General features: G+C 52.0%; 1 protein-coding gene across 1 annotated transcript in view; it reads right to left on the bottom strand.

The window, feature by feature from the left end:
* The window catches only part of MIGA2 (mitoguardin 2), a 24,136-nt gene extending 6,654 nt beyond the window's left edge, over positions 1-17,482 (bottom strand). The window contains exons 1-11 of the mRNA XM_019637986.1: positions 17,312-17,482; positions 14,618-14,857; positions 13,608-13,818; positions 11,745-11,857; positions 10,657-10,774; positions 10,152-10,288; positions 4,434-4,551; positions 3,028-3,128; positions 2,327-2,442; positions 1,524-1,596; positions 1,241-1,327 (exon numbers count right to left, since the gene is read on the bottom strand). Of these exons, the coding sequence (XP_019493531.1) occupies positions 1,241-1,327; positions 1,524-1,596; positions 2,327-2,442; positions 3,028-3,128; positions 4,434-4,551; positions 10,152-10,288; positions 10,657-10,774; positions 11,745-11,857; positions 13,608-13,818; positions 14,618-14,713 (1,170 nt within the window). The 5' untranslated portion in view covers positions 14,714-14,857; positions 17,312-17,482. The remainder of the gene's footprint in view (positions 1-1,240; positions 1,328-1,523; positions 1,597-2,326; positions 2,443-3,027; positions 3,129-4,433; positions 4,552-10,151; positions 10,289-10,656; positions 10,775-11,744; positions 11,858-13,607; positions 13,819-14,617; positions 14,858-17,311) is intronic.
* Positions 17,483-22,686: the final 5,204 nt, after the last annotated feature.

The following is a 22,686-nucleotide window of genomic DNA, read 5'->3' as shown; positions in this document are numbered from 1 at the left end:
GTGAAGCAACGTCCTCCACAACTAGACTGAAGAACAAAAGGACAGCAACTTGTCTGTTCCCCTTCCCCGATTCCCCAACGCTGTTCCCCTCCCCCCAATTCCCCAATAAAATCTTTAAAAATAAAATAAAATAAAATAAAATAAAAAGGCCCCGATTGGGGAGAAAATATGGTGTGCACTAGAAGCCTGAGCCCTGCAGTTGGGACGAGGCAAAGTGCGCAAAACGGCGGCCGCCACATGAAGCTTGGGGAGGGGCAGCAGGAGTGTGCGAGGGACTTCAGCAGCTGGGTGTCGAGGTCAGAGGTGGGTTTTAGAACCATTACTCTGCAGGTGAGGAAGGACTGAATGGGGAGAAGGCGTGTTCAGCTTTAGTTAAACCCATCGAAGGAAAGATATACAAGTGAAATTTATGCAACCTCATTAATGATCAAAGAAACATCAAGCATGGATAAAATAAAGATTAGAAAAGTAATATCAAGTACTGGCCAGGATGTTAGGAAGGAGACACGCTCTTATACTGCTAGTGGGGACTTAAGCTGTTAAGACATTTTGGAGGGCAAACTGGCAAGATCTGCCAGGCTTTTCCATGTCTGAGCCCAGGACCCAGTATTACCACGTCCAGGGCTTGGCCTCACAGTAAACCTCACAGGTACCTAGAAATATCTGGAAGAGACTGATAATAGTGGTGTCTGTAACCCTGAAAAATCAGACATAAGCCAAACGCCCATCCATAGGAGAAACGGATAAGCCACAGCCAGCCACCCGACAGGATACGACACAATCGGTCAAAGGAACTGTGTGGACTGACACAAACACTCTCTTACACGGCAAAACAAAGCTGCACAACAGTCCGAGGGGCACACCCCGAGCCCTGAAAATTAAATAACAAGTTCAAGAGATACAGTCCATGAAATTAAGTAGGACACACTCGTATCTCAGACTGTGGGCAGGTGGATTTCAGAGAGACCTATGGTTTGCATTTCATAGTCGGTGAATTTTGGAAAGCCATAGTATAATGTGATCAGAAATAAAAAGCCATAAACATCCGTATTTTTCAATTAGCATGGGAAAAGCCCCCAACCCTTTCCCAGCTCTCCCACAGCCTACAGAACAAAGTCGAACCTCCTCAGCTTCATTTCAGATCGGCCTTTCTTTCTTTCTTTTTTTTTAGAACCAAATAAAAGTTAAGGAAATAAAAATTAAACAAGGTGAGGGGGGATGAAACCCTGAAAACAGCTACCTTCTCAGCCTTGGTCATTAGGCCCGTCACCATCTGCCGGCCAACCTCCCCGAAGAAGAGCTGGTTGCCTTGGTCTTCCAGGAGGCCCTAGGAGTGAGGACGGGAGGAGAGTGAGCTGCCGGGCTGGCAGGTCCCCACGTCCATGGAGAGGGCAGTACCATGTGCTATGCAGGGGACACATCTGTGTAGAGGGGCCAGGTATGGGGCCAGGCCCAGCAGGAGACCTGCCTGCCTGTCGCGTCCACGGCCCCATCCACCCTTGGTGGCCCTGCAGCACACCCACCTCAAAGGCCTGCCGCACACAATGCAGCTTGGCCAGAAAGTCCTGGTCACTGTAGCAGCCCAGCAGCTCTGTCCTGAGGGGAAGCACAGTCAGGTCACCTGGGCCTCACCTAGCAATGTCCCCATGTGGGTCTGGGTGGAGCCCCAGGTGGCCCTGCCTTCACCTGGCAGGGTGACCCTGGGCCGGTGCCTGCCCCCCTCCTCTAGGCCTTGGTTTCCCCCAAACCAAAGGAAGAGGCTGACTAGATGCTCTCTAAGGACGGGTCCGCCTCAATGGCACTGGGCACAGCTGGCAGGTCTGGTCACTAGGGGCTGGGCTGACCGTGGCCTCCTTGAGGCCCCAAACAGTAAAGGACCCTCCCTGACAAAGGACCAAAATGACCAAAGTGCTCCCAGCTGGCAGAAAGCCAGGGCAGGGGGTTGTTGCAGGGCTTTCCGGGGCAGCGGGAGGTGCCCTGGGCTGGCGACCCTTTATTCAAATCACTGGGGCTTTCAGCCATTTTAGTCAGTGAACTTTAAACACACATAACTTAAATTGGCTGGACTCCGAGAACTTGGAACAAATACGAACTCTTGTTATTTTAATTAATTCATTATATGAATTGGTCATTGGTGATTCCAGGCCTGCCTGTTTTGGTCCTCGGGCCACCCTACGCCCTCCGTGGTGGGGCAGGAGCACCACGGCGCAGCCAGCCTGACCCAGCTGAGTCCTCACCAAGCGTGGCTCCTTTCCCCAGCTTCCTCCAAAGGGGACAGGGTTCACGCCAGCTGCCCCGCCCCCGGCCTCCTACCCCACACCCTCACCTGAGGGTTCGGCAGAGCACTTTTCCCTCCTTTACCAGCTGCAGGGCCTCCTCATAGGCCGCAGCGGGCCTGGAGAGTGACAGCGGATAATCTCCAATCTGCAGGGACTCAAAGAGCTAGGGGAGGGTGCAGGGGGAGGGGAAGAGCATGTCAAAGTCTGTGCCAACAGCACCCAGGGGTTGAGGGCACCTGCCCAGTGGACACCCTAAAGGCCAAACTGTCAGAGGGGATGCCAGAGGGCACATTAGCCCAAAAGGCAGGAAGCCTGGGTTCTGGTTCAACTCTGGCCCTGTCCCCCTCTTCAGGGGCCCTTCCCAAAGAGACCATCTACTGAACCTGCGCCCACACCCTCACACCCTAGGCCAGGACAGCCGTGCCCGACACACGTGACCATGGCAGGAGACTAATGCGAAGCAACAGGCATGCGGCCTGGAGAAGGGAGAGGTCAGCGTGGGCTGAAGCTGGTGGGAGCGGACCCCTGACCTCACCCCCAGGATCTATGACCCCCGGCTTCTCAGGCCTTCCTGTACCCAGCAGCTGTGTGGAATCCCTGGGGAGCAGCACTTGGTGACCGCCAAATTCTGCTCCTGTCAGAGGAAACAGCGCTACTTTCCCATGACCCGGTGCTCACACCGAGGGTCGCCCAGAAGGCTGGCCTTCACTCCAAACACCCCTGTGCACCATCCGCCGCCCCACGTCACCTCGGTGGCAGAAAAGAAGGAATCCTCTGAGGTCAGGCTGTCCTCATCGTCCGCCCGTAGACGCAGCGAGCCCTCAGTCAGGGGCAGCATGAGGGTCCGCTCTGGAAGAAAAGGAAGAGCAGGAAGAAAAGGGCTGAGTTGAGACTCCCATGATCACCAAGCGGGATGCACGTATGTAGAGCCCAGAACACCCAGTTCTGGGTGGATGACGCTGACAAGCGCTAAGCTCGTATTTACTGAGCACTTGTGCGGGAAGACCCTGGGCTCGTCACCTCCTTCAATCCTACAACATCCTCAAAGGTGGGCAGAGTTAGGTGTAGAAGCGAGGCTGCTGAGGGGACATGCCCTCAGCCACCCTGCTGGACCCTGAGGCCTGGCGGCCCCTGAGCTCTGCAGGGGCAGACTCTGCTGCACTGTGTTATGTGGCCCTGGGCAGTCACCTCCCTTTTCTGACAAGCTGAAACTTAGCCATTGATACCAAAGGACTCAAAGGAGTCCACAGGCCACTCACTCGGCGTTCCCATTCCCACCCACTCAAGGGCTGAGGAGGTCTGGACTTTCAAGGGCACTTAGGAAAGGCTTGTGGAACAAATGAACAGAGCCCTCAGCCCTGAAAGCCCCACCTGCTTTCTCTGCCACATGGGGAGGCCAGAGGGAGCAGGATACCTCCAAAAGGCAAAGCCACTCAGGGAAAGGCTGTAGGAGGATGTGTCGCCTTGGCCGGCTCTCACTGGGCCTGTGTTGCCACTGGTAGAGTTGGGGAGGTGGACACTTAGGAGTCTATTGTTCCCCCTTGGGGCTGACAGCACCCAGGGAAGGGCCCAGGAGGGTCGTCGCATTCACTGCACAGGGTCCGGCACCCAGTGGGCACTAGGACAACACTGGCTGTTTGGCTGAGTAACCTCCTTCCCTCAGTGATGTCACACCCCTTTACCTCAGCAGGGAAGGGTAACAGCAAGACTCTGTTCTTGGCTCTGTGGCCTGCTCTGGGCTCCTCTCCATGTGAGCCATCCCCTCAGGTCACCCATTGCCCACAGAAGAGAGCTCAAACCAAAGACCTAGAATAACCCCCAGGGAGATGTCGCTACACAAGCCCAAAGCCTGCTCCCCAGGGGATGGGGCAAGGCACACTGGCCAGGGGCTCCCAAGCCTCATTCCAGCTCTGCTCCTGTCTGCCACATGTGAGGGGACGCCTCTGTCCCTCCAGGGCCTCCGTTTCCCCATCTGTGCAGTGAGGCCCTGGACTGGAAGAGGTGAAAGGGCCCTTCCCTGGGTGCTGTCAGCCTCAGGGGATTCCGGTTCGCCTGATGCACTGAGGGAGTTACGCCCCGGTTCTCTCACCGCCTCCCCACCTCCACCTCCAGCCTGCCCCCACCCCGCCACAACCTGTGAGGCGCCCAGCTCACCGAGGTCCAGCAGCATGCTGTCGGATGGGAAGGTGGACCCAAACTCCTCCTGCAGGTGGTAGGCCCGGTGCAGCAGGGACTCCAGCTTCTCCGCAAACTCTCTTCGCTGGGACTCCGGCTGCGGTTACAATGCCCATCAACCCGGTGCCCTCCAAGCTCCCCATGCCAACGCCCCTCTCTCACCATGGATGAGGGATCCCAGCCCCTGGGGGAGGGGATGTCTAGACCTGAGCTGCCCAATACAGGAGCCACCAGCCACATGTGACCAGGGAGCCCTTGAAATGTGGCCAGTCCCAACTGGGATGTGCCGTAAATGTAACACATTGGATTTCTAACACTTGGTACCAAATAAATTATGATTTCATAAAAGACATGAACTAAAAAAAACTTGTCTTCTGGTTTGTTGAAGCAATAGTTCAGAGAACACTTGCCACAATAATGTCTGTCAATAAACAAAATGTCTCAGTGATTGTTCATGTCAATTATATGTTGAAATGATAATATTGGGTTGTCGGAAAAGTCATGACACATATTTGCAACGAAATACATAGAAAAACTATGTTATGACTTTTCCGACAACCCAATATTTTGGATATACTACATCACATAAAATATAAATATTAGTAACATCAATTTCATCCGTTTCCTTTTACTTTTTGACGTGCTCTCTAGAAACTTTTTTTTTTTTTTTTAAGACTTTATTGGGGAATTGGGGAAAGGGGAACAGACAAGTTGCTGTCCTTTTGTTCTTCAGTCTAGTTGTGGAGGACGTCGCTTCACTGGCCCATGTTGGTATTACCAATGCGCTCTTCCCGGGTGAGGCAGTTGCTCACCGGCCATTGGACGGCGGCTCTCAGCGGCTCATGGCGGCTGCCAGCCACTCACGGTAGCTTACGGCAGCCCACTGCAGCTTCACTGGCAGCCTACACTGTCGCCGGTGACTCTTGGCAGCCCAGCTCCAGGTTGAGCTGTCGTTCAGCATCTTAGCTGTAGAAGGCAGTGTCTCTGGCCCTCATATGTGGGATCCGAAACAGGGACCTCTGGCATCCCAAGCCAACTCTTAACCAACGTGCCACTTGGCCGGCCCTCTCTAGAAACTTTTAAATGAGGTATATGGTTTCCTACTGGCGGCACTGCTCTAGTCCCAAGTTGACCTGAATTCAGACCTTGGCCCTACCAGTTCTGAACTGCGTGACCTCCAGCAAATAACATCCCCATTCTGAGCCTCAGTTTCCTCAGTTTTCTTATCTGTCAACTGAGATAAAAGCCCCTACTTCCTATGATCTTAGGGAAAACATGAACAAGATCAGGTATGCAAAGCACTTCACACAAGACCGGCCCATGGTGACAACCAGTAAGTGCTAGCTATTACAATAATTACCGTACTTGTTATTATCACTGTAACATGAGAGCAATTAGGAGCCCAGAAAGAGCTGGGTTCGAACCCCACTGTTGCTAGTAACTGTGCGCGCTTAAGAAGGCAATGCACCCAAGATACAGCAGCCTGTGGCCTCAGGAACCTCCTTGCTACCCTCAGCCTCCAGGACAGGGCATGGGGAAGAAGGGGACACTGCTCCTTTGACCCTAGGAGCTTCTGGGGCAAGGGGCCAGGCACGGGCAGGCCCAATTCAGTTTTCCATGGAGGCTGCCAGATCCTGCACTTGCACGTAATCAGACGCCAGGGAGAGGACAGGGGCCGACTCGGGCCTGAGGCCACCGGGGAGAAAGAGAGACGGAAGAGCTCAGACGATAACGATGGAAATGGTGCTTGCCCTGGACCAGGCACCCCGCAGTTCAGCCTCCTGGTGTCCCTCAAAGGCAGGTAATACTATGACCCCATTTCCCAGCCCACCCAGCTAGAGCCTAGCAGAGCCGGGATTTGACCCTAGGCCAATGGGACTCCAGACTCACTGGCCACTTTGCTCTGTTGCCCCCCAGGGCCAGACACCGCTCTATGTGGCCGGCAGAGCCATGAGCTTTGGCAGGGATCTGCCAGCTCTGTCTCTGTGAAGTGACCTGGGGTTAGGGAACGGTTTCTTAGATAGGACACCAGAAGCACAAATGACCAAAGGAAAAACATATATATTGACCTTCATCAAAATTAAAAACTTTTGTGCTTCAATGGACACCATCGAGAAAGTGAAAAGACAACACAAAGCATGGGAGGAAATATTTGCAAGTCATATTTCTGATAAGGGACTGGTATCTAGACTATATAAAGAAACCTTACGACTTAAAAATAAAAGACAAATAACCAATTTAAAAATAAAGCAAAGGATCTGAATAGAGAGTTCTCCACAGAAAATATACAAATGGCCAACAAGCACATGAAAATTGCTCAACATTATTAGCCATCAGGGAAACGCAAATCAAAACCACAATGAGAGACCACTTCACCCCCATTAGGATGGCTGGAATAAAAAAATCGGACCAGGGCCGGCCGAGTGGCTCAGTTGGTTAAGAGCTGGCTCAAGAGTGCGAGCTCTGAGCAATAGGGTCCCCGGTTCGATTCATGGCCCGAGGTGAGCTGCCACTGAGCTGCCAACAGGTGGCAGGATGGCTCAGCTAAACAAAACAACAACAACAAAAAAGTTGGACTATAACAAGTGTTGGCGAGGATGTGAAGATTTAGAACCCTCGTACACTGCTGGTGGGGGTGTAACATGGTGCAGCTGCTGAGGAAAACAGCCTGGCAGTTCCTCAAAATGTTAAAGAGAGAGTTTATGACATAGCCGTTCCATTCCTGAGTACATACCCAAGAGAATTAAAAACATGCCACGCAAAAAAACGTATACACAAATATCCACAACAGCATTATTCATAAAAGCCAAACAGTGGAAACAAAACAAATGTCCATGAACTGATGAATGGATAAATAAAATGTGGTCTATCCACATAACAGAATTTATTCAGCAACAAATAGAAACAAAGCAGTAAGCCATGTCACAACAAAGACAAACCTTGAAAACACTGTTAGGTGAAAGGAGCCAGTCACAAAAGGCCACATATTATATGATTCCATTTGTAAAAATGTCCAAAATAGGCAACTCCACAGAGACAGAAAGTAGATCAACGATTGCCTAGGGATGGGGGGGAGGGGAACGGTGGGGAGATGGAGGAATAGGCGGGACGGTATTACTGCTAAGAATATGGGACTTCTTTTTGGGGTGACAAAAATGCTATAAAGTGAACTGCGATGATGTGACATATTCATACAACTCTCAATATACTAAAAGGAATTAAATTGTACAATTTCAATTGGTGAATTACACGGTATGAGAATTGTACTTCAACAAACTTGTTTAAAAATGTTTAGCAAAGAAAAATGCCTGGAAGGATGTCAAGTGGTTCCACCTGGATGAAGGGTTCTGGGCATCAGTACTGATGACAAAGATCATTTACTGAGCACCTACTCTGGGCCCGGATCATATGACTGGCACTGGTGTCCTGCGGAGGGCACCAGCGCTCAGGGAGGTCGAGGGCTTCACCTACATCACACAACATGAGCTGCCTGATCAGAGCCTGGGCTCTTTTTCCCCACTCTTTTCTATTTCTGTAGTTTTCACTATTTTATAAGGAATATTTAATTGTCTTCACAGTAAGAAAAACAATGCAAGTTTGGAATTTTAAGATGTAGTATTAGCAATAAATGCAATCTTAGAAATAAAACCTCCTCCCTCTGCCCTCACACACTCCATCTGTCCACACGCAGAGGTGACCTCACACAGCTGTGCCCTAGGGCCTGAAGGCATTTTTGTACCCTATGCATTTCCCAACCTTTGTGCCCCAGAACTACGGGGTCATGCCTGTGTGACAGGCCTCTGAGCTAACACCCCCAGCTGAAGTGGAGGACACCCACACCCTCGACTTGTTACCGCCTGTGCCAGGCATGCCCCCATCCTGGTGCTCCATACTGTTCCCCAGACTCGCAGCCAATGGAGGCACAGCTAGAGGAAAGAAGGGGGCGGAGAAGTGGGCAGAGAAACTCATCCTGCCTCACACCATATCACTGCCCCACCTTCCCTAAAGTGAGGATGACCCTTACCAGTCAGGCCCTGCCATGGCTCTACGTTCTAGTTCCAGGAGTTGGTCCTGGCTCTGGGCACACCCCTCCAGGCCCAGGGCCCCTCAGCTCCTCTCTTGCCTGTGCAACCAAGTCCCTGGATAAAACGCCTCTTTTTTCAACATCTGAAATTGTCCCCATTTCTTGGCCAGCCCCCGACTGACCTGCCAGATGTTGTCAGACCGCTCCCCAAAGAGATGCCGCTCCCCTGACCTTGCTCCAAAAGGGGACAGGAGCTCATAGGGCTTTTGTTTTTGTTTTTTTTTAAATACAGAAAAGTATAACAAATAAAACAGAAACAACCCACAATGCCACCACCTATATAAACCCTGCCCATAAGCCATGTGCTCAAAATTAGAAGGCAACAGTAAAGAAAGTACTGAAAGTACAGACAAGTACAATGAAAGGCTTTTCCACTTTCCCTGCAGACCCTCTCCTGTGGGTCACTGTTACAGTTTCCTGTGAATCTGTTGGAGGGACGTAAAAATGCACACACATACCAGCAGTTACCAACAGCGCAGAGACACAGGACGTATGTGTTTTAAAACATAACACGGGGGCCGGCCGAGTGGCGCGATGGTTAAGAACTTGCTTGGGATGCCAGAGGGCCCCGGTTCGGATCCCACATATGAGGGCCAGTGACACTGCCCTCTACAGCTAAGATGCTGAACAACAGCTCAACCTGGAGCTGGGCTGCCATGAGTCGCCGGCGACAGTGTAGGCTGCAGCCCCTGCTGCAGTGGGTTGTCATGGGCTACCGTGTGTGGCCAGCAGCCAGCGTGAGCGGCCAGCAGCCGCAGTGAGCGGCCGTCCAGAAGCCGGCGACTGATCTGCCTCGCCAGAGAAGAGCGCAATGATGGTGCCAACTTGGGCCAGTGAAGCAACATTCTCCACAACTAGATTGAAGAACAAAACGACAGCAACTTGTCTGTTCCCCTTTCCCCAATTCCCCAGCGCTGTTCCCATCCCCCCAATTCCCCAATAAAAATCTTTAAAAAAAAAAAAAACATAACACGGGCCATACTATACACATTCTACAACTTGGTTTTTTTTACGTAATGATATATATCGTGGAGATAGCAGCCTATCAGACCACACAGCTTCCCTCGGCCTTTTAATTCCAGACCTGTACTGATGGCCACTGAGACAGTTTCCAGTTTTTTGTGTTTTTTAACTGTTACAAAACAATGTTTCAGAGAACATCCATCCTGGGATGTATTTAAGTGTGCTTTTCACAAAAATGTTTTATTTTAGCTTTTTTACTTTATATCTCTTTCCTGATATTGAATTAAATGCTCACTATAAAAAACTTGAATGGTGCCCCCCAAAAAAGTACAAAAAGACAAGACAAGACAAAGGCCGTGTGATCCCCTCAATTATGAACACAGGCTATTCCCTTAAGTCCTGCAGGAACGCATGGTCGGGATCAGAGTACAAGCATCACTGTGCTTTACAGTGTACTTACCAAGTGCCAGGCACGTGTAAGCACGTTACGTTTATGTTTTACTTGGTTGGACCAACATCCTGGCCAAGGGGAAAGCTCCCACCCAAGGGGACGAGTAACTGGCTGGCAGAAGGGAGAGCTGCTAGGCTGCCTCCCAGAATTTGGCTGCCCACCAACCCTCTCCATGGCCAGGGGGCAGGGGACCACCTACCTCAGACAATGCCTCTGAAGAAGTCTCGGGGTTTGGGAGACTGTCCCCCGGTGTGGGGGTGCTGCCGTCGTCCCCTCTGTGCCCCACGCTCAGTGCTTGTTCCCACTTCTGCAGAGCCTCCTCGAACAGCTCCATGCCTGAGCACAGGTAGGAAAAAAGGGAGAGTCAGGTCCCCAGCAGCAGGAGGGCAGCCAGGCTCCACACAGTGTTGCTCCAGAGGGGACTCAGGAGCGCGGAGGCAGGCAGGGCTGTGTGGGCGGGGTCCCGATCACTTTTTCCAGGATGGGCAATTTACAGGCCTTCATTCAGACCAGATTTGCTCCTAGAGACCGTCCCCTGTCCAGAAATGGCTGGAAATCTTTGAATGAGGGTTTGGGGGTGAGGAGGGGGAGGGGAGTTGCAAAGCAGCACCTGGAGAGCTGTCCTGGGCCCGGCCTGGGCTTCCCGAAGACCATTCCCCTGCCAGCCCTGCCCCACAGAGCCCGAGGCGCCACCTAGCCTGTACCTTGCATGTAGAGGCTCTCAGCGTTGCCATCGCTGGTGGTCACAGAGTCTTCCATCCCTCTGGTGTCCCATGTTCCTGAGCATGCAGCCGTGGGGCTGGATGAGTTCACCGCCACCATCTGGGTGCCAAGCAGCGCAGAAAACCAAGGGCAAGAGATGAAGCCTCCCCAGACCCTCTGCTGGGCCCGAGCCTCCCCCACGCCTGGCCGCAGGCCGCAGGCCCTCTCCAGGCACTACGCCTGAAGCCAGCCCTGACTGCAACGGCCCAGCCCTCAGCACAGCCCGGCCCACCAACTCCAAGGGCCTGATGACGCCTCACAGATATCACCAAGGTGAGAGGAAATACTGTGGCCAAGGCCCAGCTCAGACTCCAGCAGCCTCCTACGAAATCTGCCCTCGGCTCACTCCTCACCCCATCCCGGGACTCCGCCACCAGTCAGACAAGGAAGACAGGGATCCCCCAGTCCATGTGTGCCAGCCAGGGCCCACTGTCGCCCACACCTCTCTCCCACATGAGTGGCCACCTGCCCTGCCAGGCTGTGGGCTCCTGCAGGACAAGAGCCATCTCTTGCTCGGCCCTGGGTCCGCAGGGAGGGCCTGTCTCGGAGCTGGGGCTTGGTGCTGGCTGAATGAATGAATAACTAGGTGAGTGAATGGGCCCAGAGCCATTCCCCAAGAGAAAATAAACTTTTCTTTGTTTTATTTAGCTCTGTGCCCTCAGCCACCTAGCAGAGTCCCTGACACAAAGCAGGCGCTTGCTCAATGTCTGATGAATGAATAAGTGAACTTTCATAGAAAAGTATCTTTCCCAAGGGGCCATAAGTTTCTCTTCTGCTCCTATCCAGCTTTCTCTCAACAATGCCTGGTACTCAGTGAGTGATCAATGACAATTTCTAAAAGTCTGCATGGATGGGTGATGAGTGAGTGAGTGAACGAATGAATAATGAATGAATGAAATCTCTACTCCCATCTTCCTACCAATCCATAAGGCTGCTAAGGGAAGAAACGAGACCCAACTTAGTGACCGGGGACTGAGCCCTGAGGCTGTGGCAGGCACCCTGGCACCCTCCCCACCTCCCCTGTCCTCACCGAGGCCAAGCTGTGGGAAGAGCCCGAGTGCTTGCTGGGCTCGATGGAGGAGATGCCGCTCAGGGTGTCATTGCTCTTGCTACTGGGGCTCTGCACCCTCTGGCTGGAGTAGCCTGTGAGGAATAGGGCAGGGGTCACGTGGGCTTTGCATCCAGCCTTTGAACAAGCTGTTCCCAACTCTGACCACCCTCGCCCTCCTCCCCATCTGGAGCCTGTCCTGACTTTCTAAGTCAGGGTGACGGCAGAGCACCCCAAGCGCATACACTTAGCAGAACAGTGCCCCTGTCTGTCATCCCATTCACTACTGCATCCTTGTCACCGGCCCCAGGCCTGGCCGGGACGAGGGGTCCGGACCCGCCAGGATAAGGCTGAGCATGAGGTCTGGCCACTTCTCCTGTGCTGCTGGCTAAGGGACTAATATGAAATTCTCCTTCCAAAAAGGATTCGAGGCAACATCTTTTAAAAATGTACCAAAGGGGGCCGGCCGAGTGGCGCGATGGTTAAGAACTGGCTTGGGACGCCAGAGGGCCCCAGTTCGGATCCCACATATGAGGGCCAGTGACACTGCCCTCTACAGCTAAGATGCTGAACAACAGCTCGACCTGGAGCTGGGCTGCCATGAGGCCAGCAACGGTGTAGGCTAGAGCCACTGCTGCAGTGGGTTGCCATGGGCTACCGTATGTAGCCAGCAGCCAGCGTGAGCGGCCAGCAGCTGCAGTGAGCGGCCGTCCAGAAGCCGGCGACTGATGTGCCTTGCCCAGGAAGAGCGCAATGATGGTGCCAACTTGGGCCAGTGAAGCAACGTCCTCCACAACTAGACTGAAGAACAAAACGACAGCAACTTGTCTGTTCCCCTTCCCCCAATTCCCCAGCACTGTTTCCATCCCCCAATTCCCCAATAAAGATCTTAAAAAAAAAAAAAATGTACCAAAGGTTTTTTTTTTTTAAGTGACAAAAGTAGGAAAGAGAAAATCAGGTGAAACCAAAGGGGCTGGCAGTGGTACAGGGTAGGCAAGGAAGAGGTTGGTGCTGGAATGGCTCCGGGTGTCCCAGGGACCAACACAAAATGGACACCCAGCTAATCAGCATTTCTTAGGTCCTGTTCTAGACTCATCTAAAAGCTTCCTTTTGCAGCTGTAAAGATAAAACTCCCCTTTTGCCATGATAATTCACAGTGAAAATTCATTTTCACATAAGGAAACGTCAGCTACTTGAAACAGGGTTCTCCCCGGATGAGAGCCTATGAGAACTCCTTGTCTTAGAGATCTAAAACACACTCAGGCAGGCAAACAGGGTTGCTGGGTGACAAGATTAACAGGGGCCATAAGAGGTTTTAAAAGCCACACCAGCAGACACAAACACAGATCAGTGGCTGCCTGAGGCTGGGGGGCAAGGGGGAGGGGCTGGCAACCAAAGAACCTGAGGGGATTCAGAGCAGGAGAGAACAAGTTGATTGTGGTGGTGATTATACCACTATATGTTTGTCAAAACTCATAGAATTGTATGTTAAAAAGGTGACAAGTAAACCTTAATTTAAAAAAAAAGGAGAATACCCTCTGGCCATATGGCTCAGGAACCAGATGGCTCTTCCTGCTCCTGAGCCGGGGGACATCCCTCCCTGGACCTGGGTGCTCCCAAAGGGTCCTCAAATAATGAGAATAACCGCCACCTATTGGACCCAGGTCTGGCCACATCACCCACCAAATCCTTACAATGACTCATGGAAGGAGGTTCTACTCTCAACCCCATTCACAGATGAGAGGAACTTGGAGATAGGGTGTCATTAGCCCAAGATCCCACAGTTAAGAGGGATCTAGCTGGGATTTGACTCGGTCAGGCCCATCCCCACCACCTCACACCTACCTTTCTTCACCGATGGGACCTTCCTGGCCATGAGGATGGGAAGGGGCACGGTGCCCAGATGCTCGCCTCCCATCTCGGGGCCGACCTGCTTCTTTCTCCGCCGTCGCCTCTTCAGCTGGTGAGCAGCTAGGGCCAAGGCCACGGTCCCCAGGGCCGTGGCAAAGAGGACCTTCCGCAGGCCTGGAGTCAACCGCAGCTGCGAAAAAGCAGACTGCAGGAAGAGAGGGGCAGCCGGTTACATCTCCCCAGGAGAGCCTCGAGGCAGGCAGAGCTGCCCAGGGAGCACTAAGGAACAGGGAATGAATCAGGCACTCAGTGGGTGTTTGCTGACCAGGAACAACAGAGAGGCAGCCACCTCAAGAGGGGAGACCTGGCCAGCCTCTCTGAACTGCGAACACAGAGATGTAAAGAGGGGACTGAGAACGGCAACATGGTGATGCCAAGGAGATCACATCCAGGGGCCAGCAGGCGTCTGTAACACCATCGGTCATGATTCTAACAGCTGCAGCGACTGAGCACCTACTACGCCAGGCACTGCACTAGGACTTGACCTATGTTACCTGTCTGAATGCCCATCCTTTCCAGATGAGGAATCGGAGGCTTGCAAAGGTTAAGACACATGCTCAAGGTGACAGAGAGACAGAAATCGAAACCATTCTGCCACCTCCATTTCTTAATGACTCCTCGAAGGGTCCCATCTGGATGCGTCCCTGCTCTACCCTCACTCTCTGCCTGCTGGACTGGGAGCCCATTAGATGGGGCTGCATCCCACAGGGCAGAGCTTTAGTCAGTGTTAAGAGGCTTGGTCAGCACAGACATTTGAGGTTGGCAGGTGAAAACCGGGCTTGGGGCCCCAGACTCATACCCAGTCCTTCTTACTCTGCTCAAAGAGGAGATACCAGGCACTGGGACAGCAGTAATGAGGGCCCTGCATTCCTGAAGCTCAGTGGCTCAGTGTGTCAGGCACCACAGTGATTAAAGGGCAGGGCAACAACCCACCCAAGCTGTACCTGCCCAAATGTCGTGTACAGGAACACAGGGATCTCGGCCACTGTCATGGCCAGGGCTTGGATCATGGACATGCCCTCAGCCCTCCGGAACGCCATGGCAGGACCAGCACCCCAGGCAAGAGCCCTCAGGGCCAAGTGCTTCCAAAGAGAACGTCTTCAACTGGCTGCTGGCTGGGTCCCGGGCACCATCCACGCCCCAGAAAAACAGGGACACACATACCAGAGGGTCCCTCCACAGACCTGCAAGACAGATGACCAAGTCAGAAACAAGGACGTGTGCATGTGAGCACAGAGAAATGCACACAAGAGTGAAATGCCAGGCCTGGAACCGGGGCCGCAGCCTTCTGCACCCACCAGCAGGAAGGCAGCCAAATGCCCTAAAGACCCTCTTCCCACCAGAGATGGATACGCATAGGTCACTCTCAAACTTCATGGCTCATTTGGTAAACAACAATCTCAGGCGTCTAAAGGGTCAGGCCTCTGAATGAGAACCATTACATTTTTTTCACCTCCCACAAAGCCAGGAATATTTTACTTCTTGTGGCCTGTATTATGAAAACAGCAGGGTATTTCCTCAAATAATCACAGCCACTACACATCTGTGTATATTTTGTGCTGATTCTTCACTTCCATTATTTCACTGGATGATTCCAATTCTGTGAAGTAGATGCTCTCTACCTCTCCCACCCTTGCCAATTTCCGACGAGGAAACAGAGGCTCACAGAGGCTGTCAGGAGTCCAAAGTTGGTATGTGGTAGAGTCAGGACTTGGACCAAGACTCTGTGCTTAATTCAAGCCTTTTGCTAAATTTGACACAGAGCAGGAAGTGGCGAGCCCCAGATGACCCACAGACTGTACAAGGGCAATCTTCCCCTGGGGCCTTCTGAGACCCCCGAGGTACCCCACTGCCCATTCCAAGGCCAGCAAATAAGTAGCTTAACCACAGATAGCCCAGTCCCCAAGATCCTGCAGGGTGCACCCCAAACGCCACCACCAAGGCAAGAGATGTCTTCAAAGTCCCCTGGGACCTCAAGCAGAAGGAATACACCTGGGAAGGTGGCCAAAGTCACTGGACCAGCACAAGAAACAGCATATCCCCAGTGAGTGGGAAAGAAGGATGATCCTATCAGTCTCGCTCTAGGGCTGGGCTGGGAGTGTGTGAGGGGGGCTGGCAGGAAAATGTTCTAGGGCTGAGGAAACTCATATTGTCAAGGGTAGGAGACATCCTGCCAGGAGGCTGCAAACTGAGCTATGTGACTGCCAGTGGTCAGGGCCAGGGTTAACATCCTAAGCCATCCCTCTCACCCGCTTCAGCAGCTCTTTCCCAAGCACTTTCTACAGACCAGGCTTGGGACTGTAGTCCCACAAAGTCCACAGAGGGCTTTGAGTCTCGTCACCTGTAGAACCCTCACAACCACCACTGTACATGATGGGGAAACAGAAGTTCTGAGAGGTGAGTGACCTGACCAAGGTCAATGAATACATGGCCAAGCTGGGATGTGACCTGAGCTCTGGGAGATCCCAAGGCTACGTCGTCTCCCCTGAGCTGTCTGCTACAACTGCCACCTCTCCCTCCATGCCACACCGGAAGGACTTCTGGTTTCCCAGGTGAAAAGCCCACATGGAGTTATAAAGATGAGCCTGAACACATGCTCCGGGAGTGAGACAGTGCTGAGAGGCCTGGCGTATGTCTGTAGGAAAGTCGAGAGCAGCCTCTGCTGCCCCAACTGAGAGAAAGAGCAGCCGATGCGAGGTGACAATACCTGCCCCCAAGCCTGCTTCGCTCCAGTGATGCGTCCAGATCCAGCCCAACCATGGCCTATCCATCCCCCTGGCACCACCAGAGAAGCCTCCACCTCTTCCCCATGATGACAAGCCCACGGCAATGTCCTCACTCTGGGGACACTTCTAATGCCATCCCCACCTGGGCAGTCACCTCTCCTGCCCTATAACCTTGGGCAGGAACCTATTCATTCCACCCCCACCATGGCACTTACAACACGCTCAGCCTGACTGCCCACACTTTCCTTCCACCTGGTTACCGCCTCCCTGGCCCTGAACGATCCCATTAATAACTCTGGCCTTAGCAGCCCCCCTGTCCTCCTTGGCCCCGGCAATGACCCCAGCCCAGGCACTCTCTTGAGTCACCTTCTGCCCAGTTTCAGTTCATTCCATCCTGGACACCTCGCCAGTCTGACGAGCCGGGGCACCGGGCACTACCGCACTGAACCTCAGCAATTTCCCGGTCTTCAGAATCTGCTTATTCCATCCCGGACAGCTCCTTGGGCAGCCCGAGTGAGGCCCCCTCCCCTCCTGCCCCGACCCCCAGAATATCCCTGAGTGTCCTCCAGGTGCCCACTGGCGCCGCCCAGGGCCGGCGCACCTGCTCCTTCCATCCCGGGTACTTTCCCAGCCCGCGTCAGGGACCTACGCCTCTGCTCAGATCCCCACAACGTTCCAGGCCCGGGCATCTCCTCACTGACCGGGTACTTTTCGTTCCACCTCTCGCGCCGCCCACGACCAGATACCTGCTCATTCTAATCGGGCCCTTCTAGTCCGGCTGAGCTCGGACGCCTGCTCCCCTACCTAGCTAGACCCCCGCCCAGGCCCGGCTCTCGCCTGCTGCAAGCCTCAGTCTCAGGCCCTGCCGCGCCGCCCAACCGCCCGGCAGGCTCAGCCCCAGCCGCCACTCACCCGGGATCCCATAGCTGCGGAAGGGCAGCGTCTCCTTCCCCGGCGTCCGCGCAACCAACCTCTCAGCCGCTGGGAGGCGTGGCCTCACGCAGGGCCAACCCCCCTCTTTGGCCAATGAGTGTCGCTGAACCGTTCCTCGCCGCTCCGGCCTCTGGCCAATGGGGTGTGTCACATGACCAATTTAGGCTCACTCACGCCCTCTGCTCTGCCCCCTAGTGCGGTTGAGGCGCGGAAGTGATCTTTCCTTTCCTATGATTGGCCATCGGAATTAGATTGACACGGGAGATGGTTGAGTGGGGTGGGGCCGCTCTTAAAGGGACTCAGGAGATGCGAACAGGTATCCTAGCGGCTTTGTTCAGGGAACCTGCGGGGGTCTGAGCTAACGTGTTTGGCTCCTCTACCTCTGCCGGTCCCCACACGGACAAGTCCTTCCCGCCTTTCAAGCGCCCATTTTCAAATGCCACCTACTCTGACTCCCATAGCATCCGATGAAACTCTTTCCAATTTCTATTGTTGTTTGCAAAAGTGCCCCGTCTCCCCTACCAGACAGTTTCTCTCTGAGAGTTGGAGTCAAGTGATTCAATTCTGACTATCCAGTTGTGTCTTGCACTAGACACTGGGTTTGGAATCAGGCCGACCTGAGTTGGAATCAAGTTCTGCCATTTCAGCTCTCCAGAGTTTACTCAGTTTACCCCTTTGTAAAAATAGGGATGGAGGGCCGGCTGAGTGGCTCAGTTGGTTAAGAGTTGGCTTAAGCGCGGGAGCTCTGAACAACAGGGCCTCCAGTTCATTCCCCACATGGGCCAGTGACGCTGAGCTGTCGCTGAGCTGCCAACAGGTGGCAGGATGGGTCAGCTGGTGTAACAACAAGATTGCCTGTTCAGTGACTGAACTTGGCACCTTGAGCTGAGCTGCTGCCTGGATGGCTCAGTGGATAGAGCATGCGTTCTTAACAACAAGGCTGCTGGTTCGACTCCCGCATGGGATGGTGGCTACACCCACCCGCAACTAAGATTGAACACGGCACCTTGAGCTTAGAGGCCATGAGCTGCCAACGGGAAGCCAGATGGTGACTGGCGCCCTCCACAACGAAGATTTAAGAACAACTTGGCTGGTTCCCTCCCCAATTTCCCAACACTGTTCTCCTCCCCCAATTCTCCAATAAAATCTTAAAAAAAAAAAAACAGGGATGGAATCCCTACTTTGCCAGAGTCACAGGGCTTTGGTGTCACGTGAAAGAAAACAGTGTGGCAGCCCTTTTATAACTGCGAAACACTGGGCACATCTAAGTTTTTAAAATATAACTATCAGTAAGATCACAGTCTTTCGTTCCTTCAACAACTATTATAATATTTCTGTGGGCCAGCCCTTTGGCTGGACATGAAGGCATAGTGGTGGACAAGATACTTAAGTACAACCTTGTGTGATGTTGCTCTAGTGGTGGGAAACTCAAGAATGTGGGGGTACTGAGAGGACACCTGGGCTGGCATGAGCAGGTGACAGACACCTGAAAGAAAGGGACATCCAAACGGAGACTTGAAGAATGAGCAGGAATTAACTGGACAGAGAGAAGGAGTTCCGGCAATAGCATGGGCTGTGACCCAGAGGCAAGAGAGAGCCTGGCAACTTTGACTCAAGGTGGCAGAGAGTGGGGAGAGTGGCAGTAAATGAGCCAGAGCAAAGGAAAGCAGGCTCCACTGATGCGGATAGCAACCCCACTGGACAACTTTTAAATCTCTTCCCTATTTTCTTTTTCTTTTTTTTTTTTTTTTTTAAGATTTTATTGGGGAATTGGGGGAGGGGAAAGGGAACAGCACTGGGGAGTTGGGGAAGGGGAACAGACAAGTTGCTGTCCTTTTGTTCTTCAGTCTAGTTGTGGAGGACGTCGCTTCGCTGGCCCATGTTGGTATTATCATTGCGCTCTTCCTGAGTGAGGCAGATCGGTCGCCGGCCACTGGACGGTCGCTCATGGCGGCTCTTGGCAACTCACTCTGGCTGCCAGCCACTCACAGTAGCTTATGGAAGCCCACTGCAGCAGGGGCTGCAGCCTATGCCTTCAAAACATAGACTAAAGATTGCCCCTAGAATGAATCATAGAATATCTCTCACCTACCCCAGCTTTAGATAACTACTTAAAACCTGAGACTTCACAACATCCCCCAAGTCATTCCGGACCTAACTTTTGGATAATCCCATCCCAGAGACTAAATATGTTTTAACATTTCCTCAGGCCGGTATAATTGTTGATTGTAAACATTAAAGCCTAATGTTCTTTCCAAACCCGTAGCCACCCTACATCAATAGCTTTGAGCTCTTTAAGAAATTTATTAATTAAAATCTATTTTTCCTCATTTAGGGTCCTTGGGGATACAGAGGGTACCCCAGCAAGATTGCCAGTTGCAACCAAAGAAGCCAACATGGTCTTCCAGGTGGATCTCGAGATCCCTTCCTCTCATGTGAAATCAGCTAGGGTGAGAGTTCCATGAATCCCCCAATAGGCAGGGACAGTTCTACACCCCTGCCCAGCACGAAGCAGATACACAAGAAAACACCTTCTATCCTTCAACTTCCCATAGAGATTTTATGGGGATTATGTCTTTCAAGGGGAAAACAAGGCAGGCAGTTAGAGGCAGGCATTGGGTCTCTGCATTCCTGCATGTCCCACAGAGTGCACCGCCCAAGACACCTCCCCTCTCCACCCAAAACTTCTTTTTTTCTAATAAACTCCTTTTCTAAAGAGATGAGATCAATCAGGTGGTCCCACACCTAGAGAGGAACAGCCCATTCTAGAGGAAGAAGGGATAAAAACTCCAAGTCCTGGCCATTCAGCGCCTTTTGAGCTTCCTTTGCTAGGCCCGCTCCAAACTCTTTGGAGTGTACTTTCTTTTCTAATGATGGCCCTTGAGCCATTCTCTACTGTTCGGGCCCGCTTCTGCTTCTTTGAAATGTATTTTTACTTCTGATAAACTCCTTTTCTGCAACTTTACCTCTCTGGTCCATGTCTCCATTCTTTGGTTCCACGGGACCACGACACCGGCACAAGAAATATCCTACACATCACCACCACTGAAATTGGGTTCTGACCTAATCTGCCACTTCTTCCCCTGTGACCTTGGGCAAATCACTTAACTTCTCTTAACCTCAGCTCCCTCACCCCTAAAATGAGGAGGATGATAGTTTCTGAGCTGTTATGAGGATCTTAGGTGATTATTCCCTTAAAAGTTCTTGGGCTGGCCGAGTGGCTCAGTTGGTTAAGAGCTTGCTCAAGAGTGCAAGCTCTGAGCAACAGCAGTTTGATTCCTGGCCCGAGCTGAGCTGCCAACAGGTGGCAGGATGGCTCAGCTAAAAATGAAAAAAAGTTCTCAGTGCTGGGCCTGGTATAGGCTCAGGACATTTTGGCCATTGCTATTAGAAAAACGGCAATAGTCAAGTGGAAAGCTAGATAAATAGGTGAAACATTTAGAATGGGATAGCTATAAAATCAGCAATAACAAGCACCTACTGTCTTGCTCACTCTCCTAACTCTGTCCTGTTTTTCTTAACAGAACTTGTTACCTGACATGTTATATATTTGTTTGCTCAAGAGAAAAGGAGCCTTCTTTTGTTCACTCCTGCATCTCTGGTACCTAGAACAGTGCCTGGCACAAAATAGGTACTGACAAAGACTTCTTGACCAAACCTGAATGAGCTCATTAGCCTGAAACGGGCGGCCAAAGGAGTCCGGGGCTCATGCTGCCTTTACCGCTCAGCCAATAGACCAACACAGGAGTTGGATCATAGAATAAGCGTTTATTATCAGAGCACCGGAGGTCTGAGAAGGCAGCAGGTTAACACCTCCAAAAACTGCCTTAACAGTTCTCAGACCAGCTTGGGGTGTTTAAGGGAAGATGTGGGCATTCCTCCAGAGGCCACGTGATGGTTCTAGGGGTCTGCATGGAGCCTTCCCTCTGGCTATGTATTTCTATGGTGGAGTCAGCAACTCAGGAACAATGATGGGATTAGCCTGGAAAGAATGCTAGACCATAGAGATGTGATCAATAAGCCTAAGGGTATTAATCCTAAAATTCAGGGTAATTTTCTAAAACAGGGAACTGTGTGGGACTGGGGACATTCCCAGCTCAAGCCCCAGGGGGTTGATCTATTGTTAAACTATAGGTAGGTCAAGTAAAGGTGAGGCCAGGAACTTGGGGTGCAAACCAGGCCATGCTTCAAGCCCGCTGCTTAACCACACTTGATCCTGGGTTTCCATCTCTGTCCTTGTAGAGTCTAGTTTTAACAAGAATCTTTGTAAGTCAGTTTAGCAAAAACCCTTCACCCTTGGTATCTGCTTAACCTCCATATTTGAACAGATTCTTCATTCTCCACCCTTAATAGCTTATTACCCTGGTCTGCCCTCAGCAAGAATCCTGCTGGCCTTGATGTTTCCTCTTAGTCATGTTTTATCCATGGGCTCCACCCTGTTCCTTGGCTATAGATCTCCACCTGTCCTTATCGTATTGGGAGTTGAGCCTGATCGCTCTGCCCTACTGCAAAACCCACGCTGCACTAGTCTCTCTTGAAATAGTCTTCTTTACCATCTTTAACAAATATTATAAATATTTTTTTCTTTAACAGTGCTCAGTGTGAGTTATTGAATGAATGAATATGTAACTATATTGATATGTGCCTGTTGAAAGATGATATGGCTGGATGCTGGCTAAAAGAATGATATGGTCAGCTATAGTCACTGGTAAATGAGTCAATGATCGATACAGAAGAATAGAAAGAGAGTGAACACATAGACAAATACAAAGAAACACACAGAGATGATGAACTGCAGGTTTGTGAGTAACATGAAAGTTGACGTATACGTAATAATTTGGATCAATGGTTCTTAACCTGGAGTACACAAAATCACCTGGAAGCTTTTCAAAACTCCCCCTGCCTGGGCCCCATCTGCTGAAAAAACCCGGGCTGGGAGTGGAACCAGGGTGAAAAAAACTCCAGGGTGACTCCAGGCTCATCCTGCACAGACAGGCTGGGTAGGTGATGGAGAACTGGGGTAAGTGTAGGGAGATAAGCAAAGCTAGGCATCCAGGGAACAAAGACAGGGAGGAAAGGGTACCAGCTCAGGAGCAGAACTCTCTACTAGGTTAAAAGATGAAGACTAGAGGTCAGGAGCAAGAAGTGGAGACAGTTAATAAGCCTCTTCCCAAGCCCCATGGGAGGAGTAATGTACACACAGGCCATCCCCTTGTCTGTCTGGGGCTGTGGGGAGCTGGGGTCAAGGTCAGCACATGCCCATTGTCTCCCCTCCTTTCTTCCCTTCCTCACTGGAATCCCTCCGCACGCACGCCACCAACTTTGGGGACCCAGAGGTTTCCGGGAGACAAACG

This window comes from Hipposideros armiger, unplaced genomic scaffold, assembly GCF_001890085.2.
Source record: "Hipposideros armiger isolate ML-2016 unplaced genomic scaffold, ASM189008v1 scaffold_3, whole genome shotgun sequence".
NCBI lineage: Eukaryota > Metazoa > Chordata > Mammalia > Chiroptera > Hipposideridae > Hipposideros > Hipposideros armiger.
This window is presented reverse-complemented; position numbering and strand designations above follow the sequence as displayed.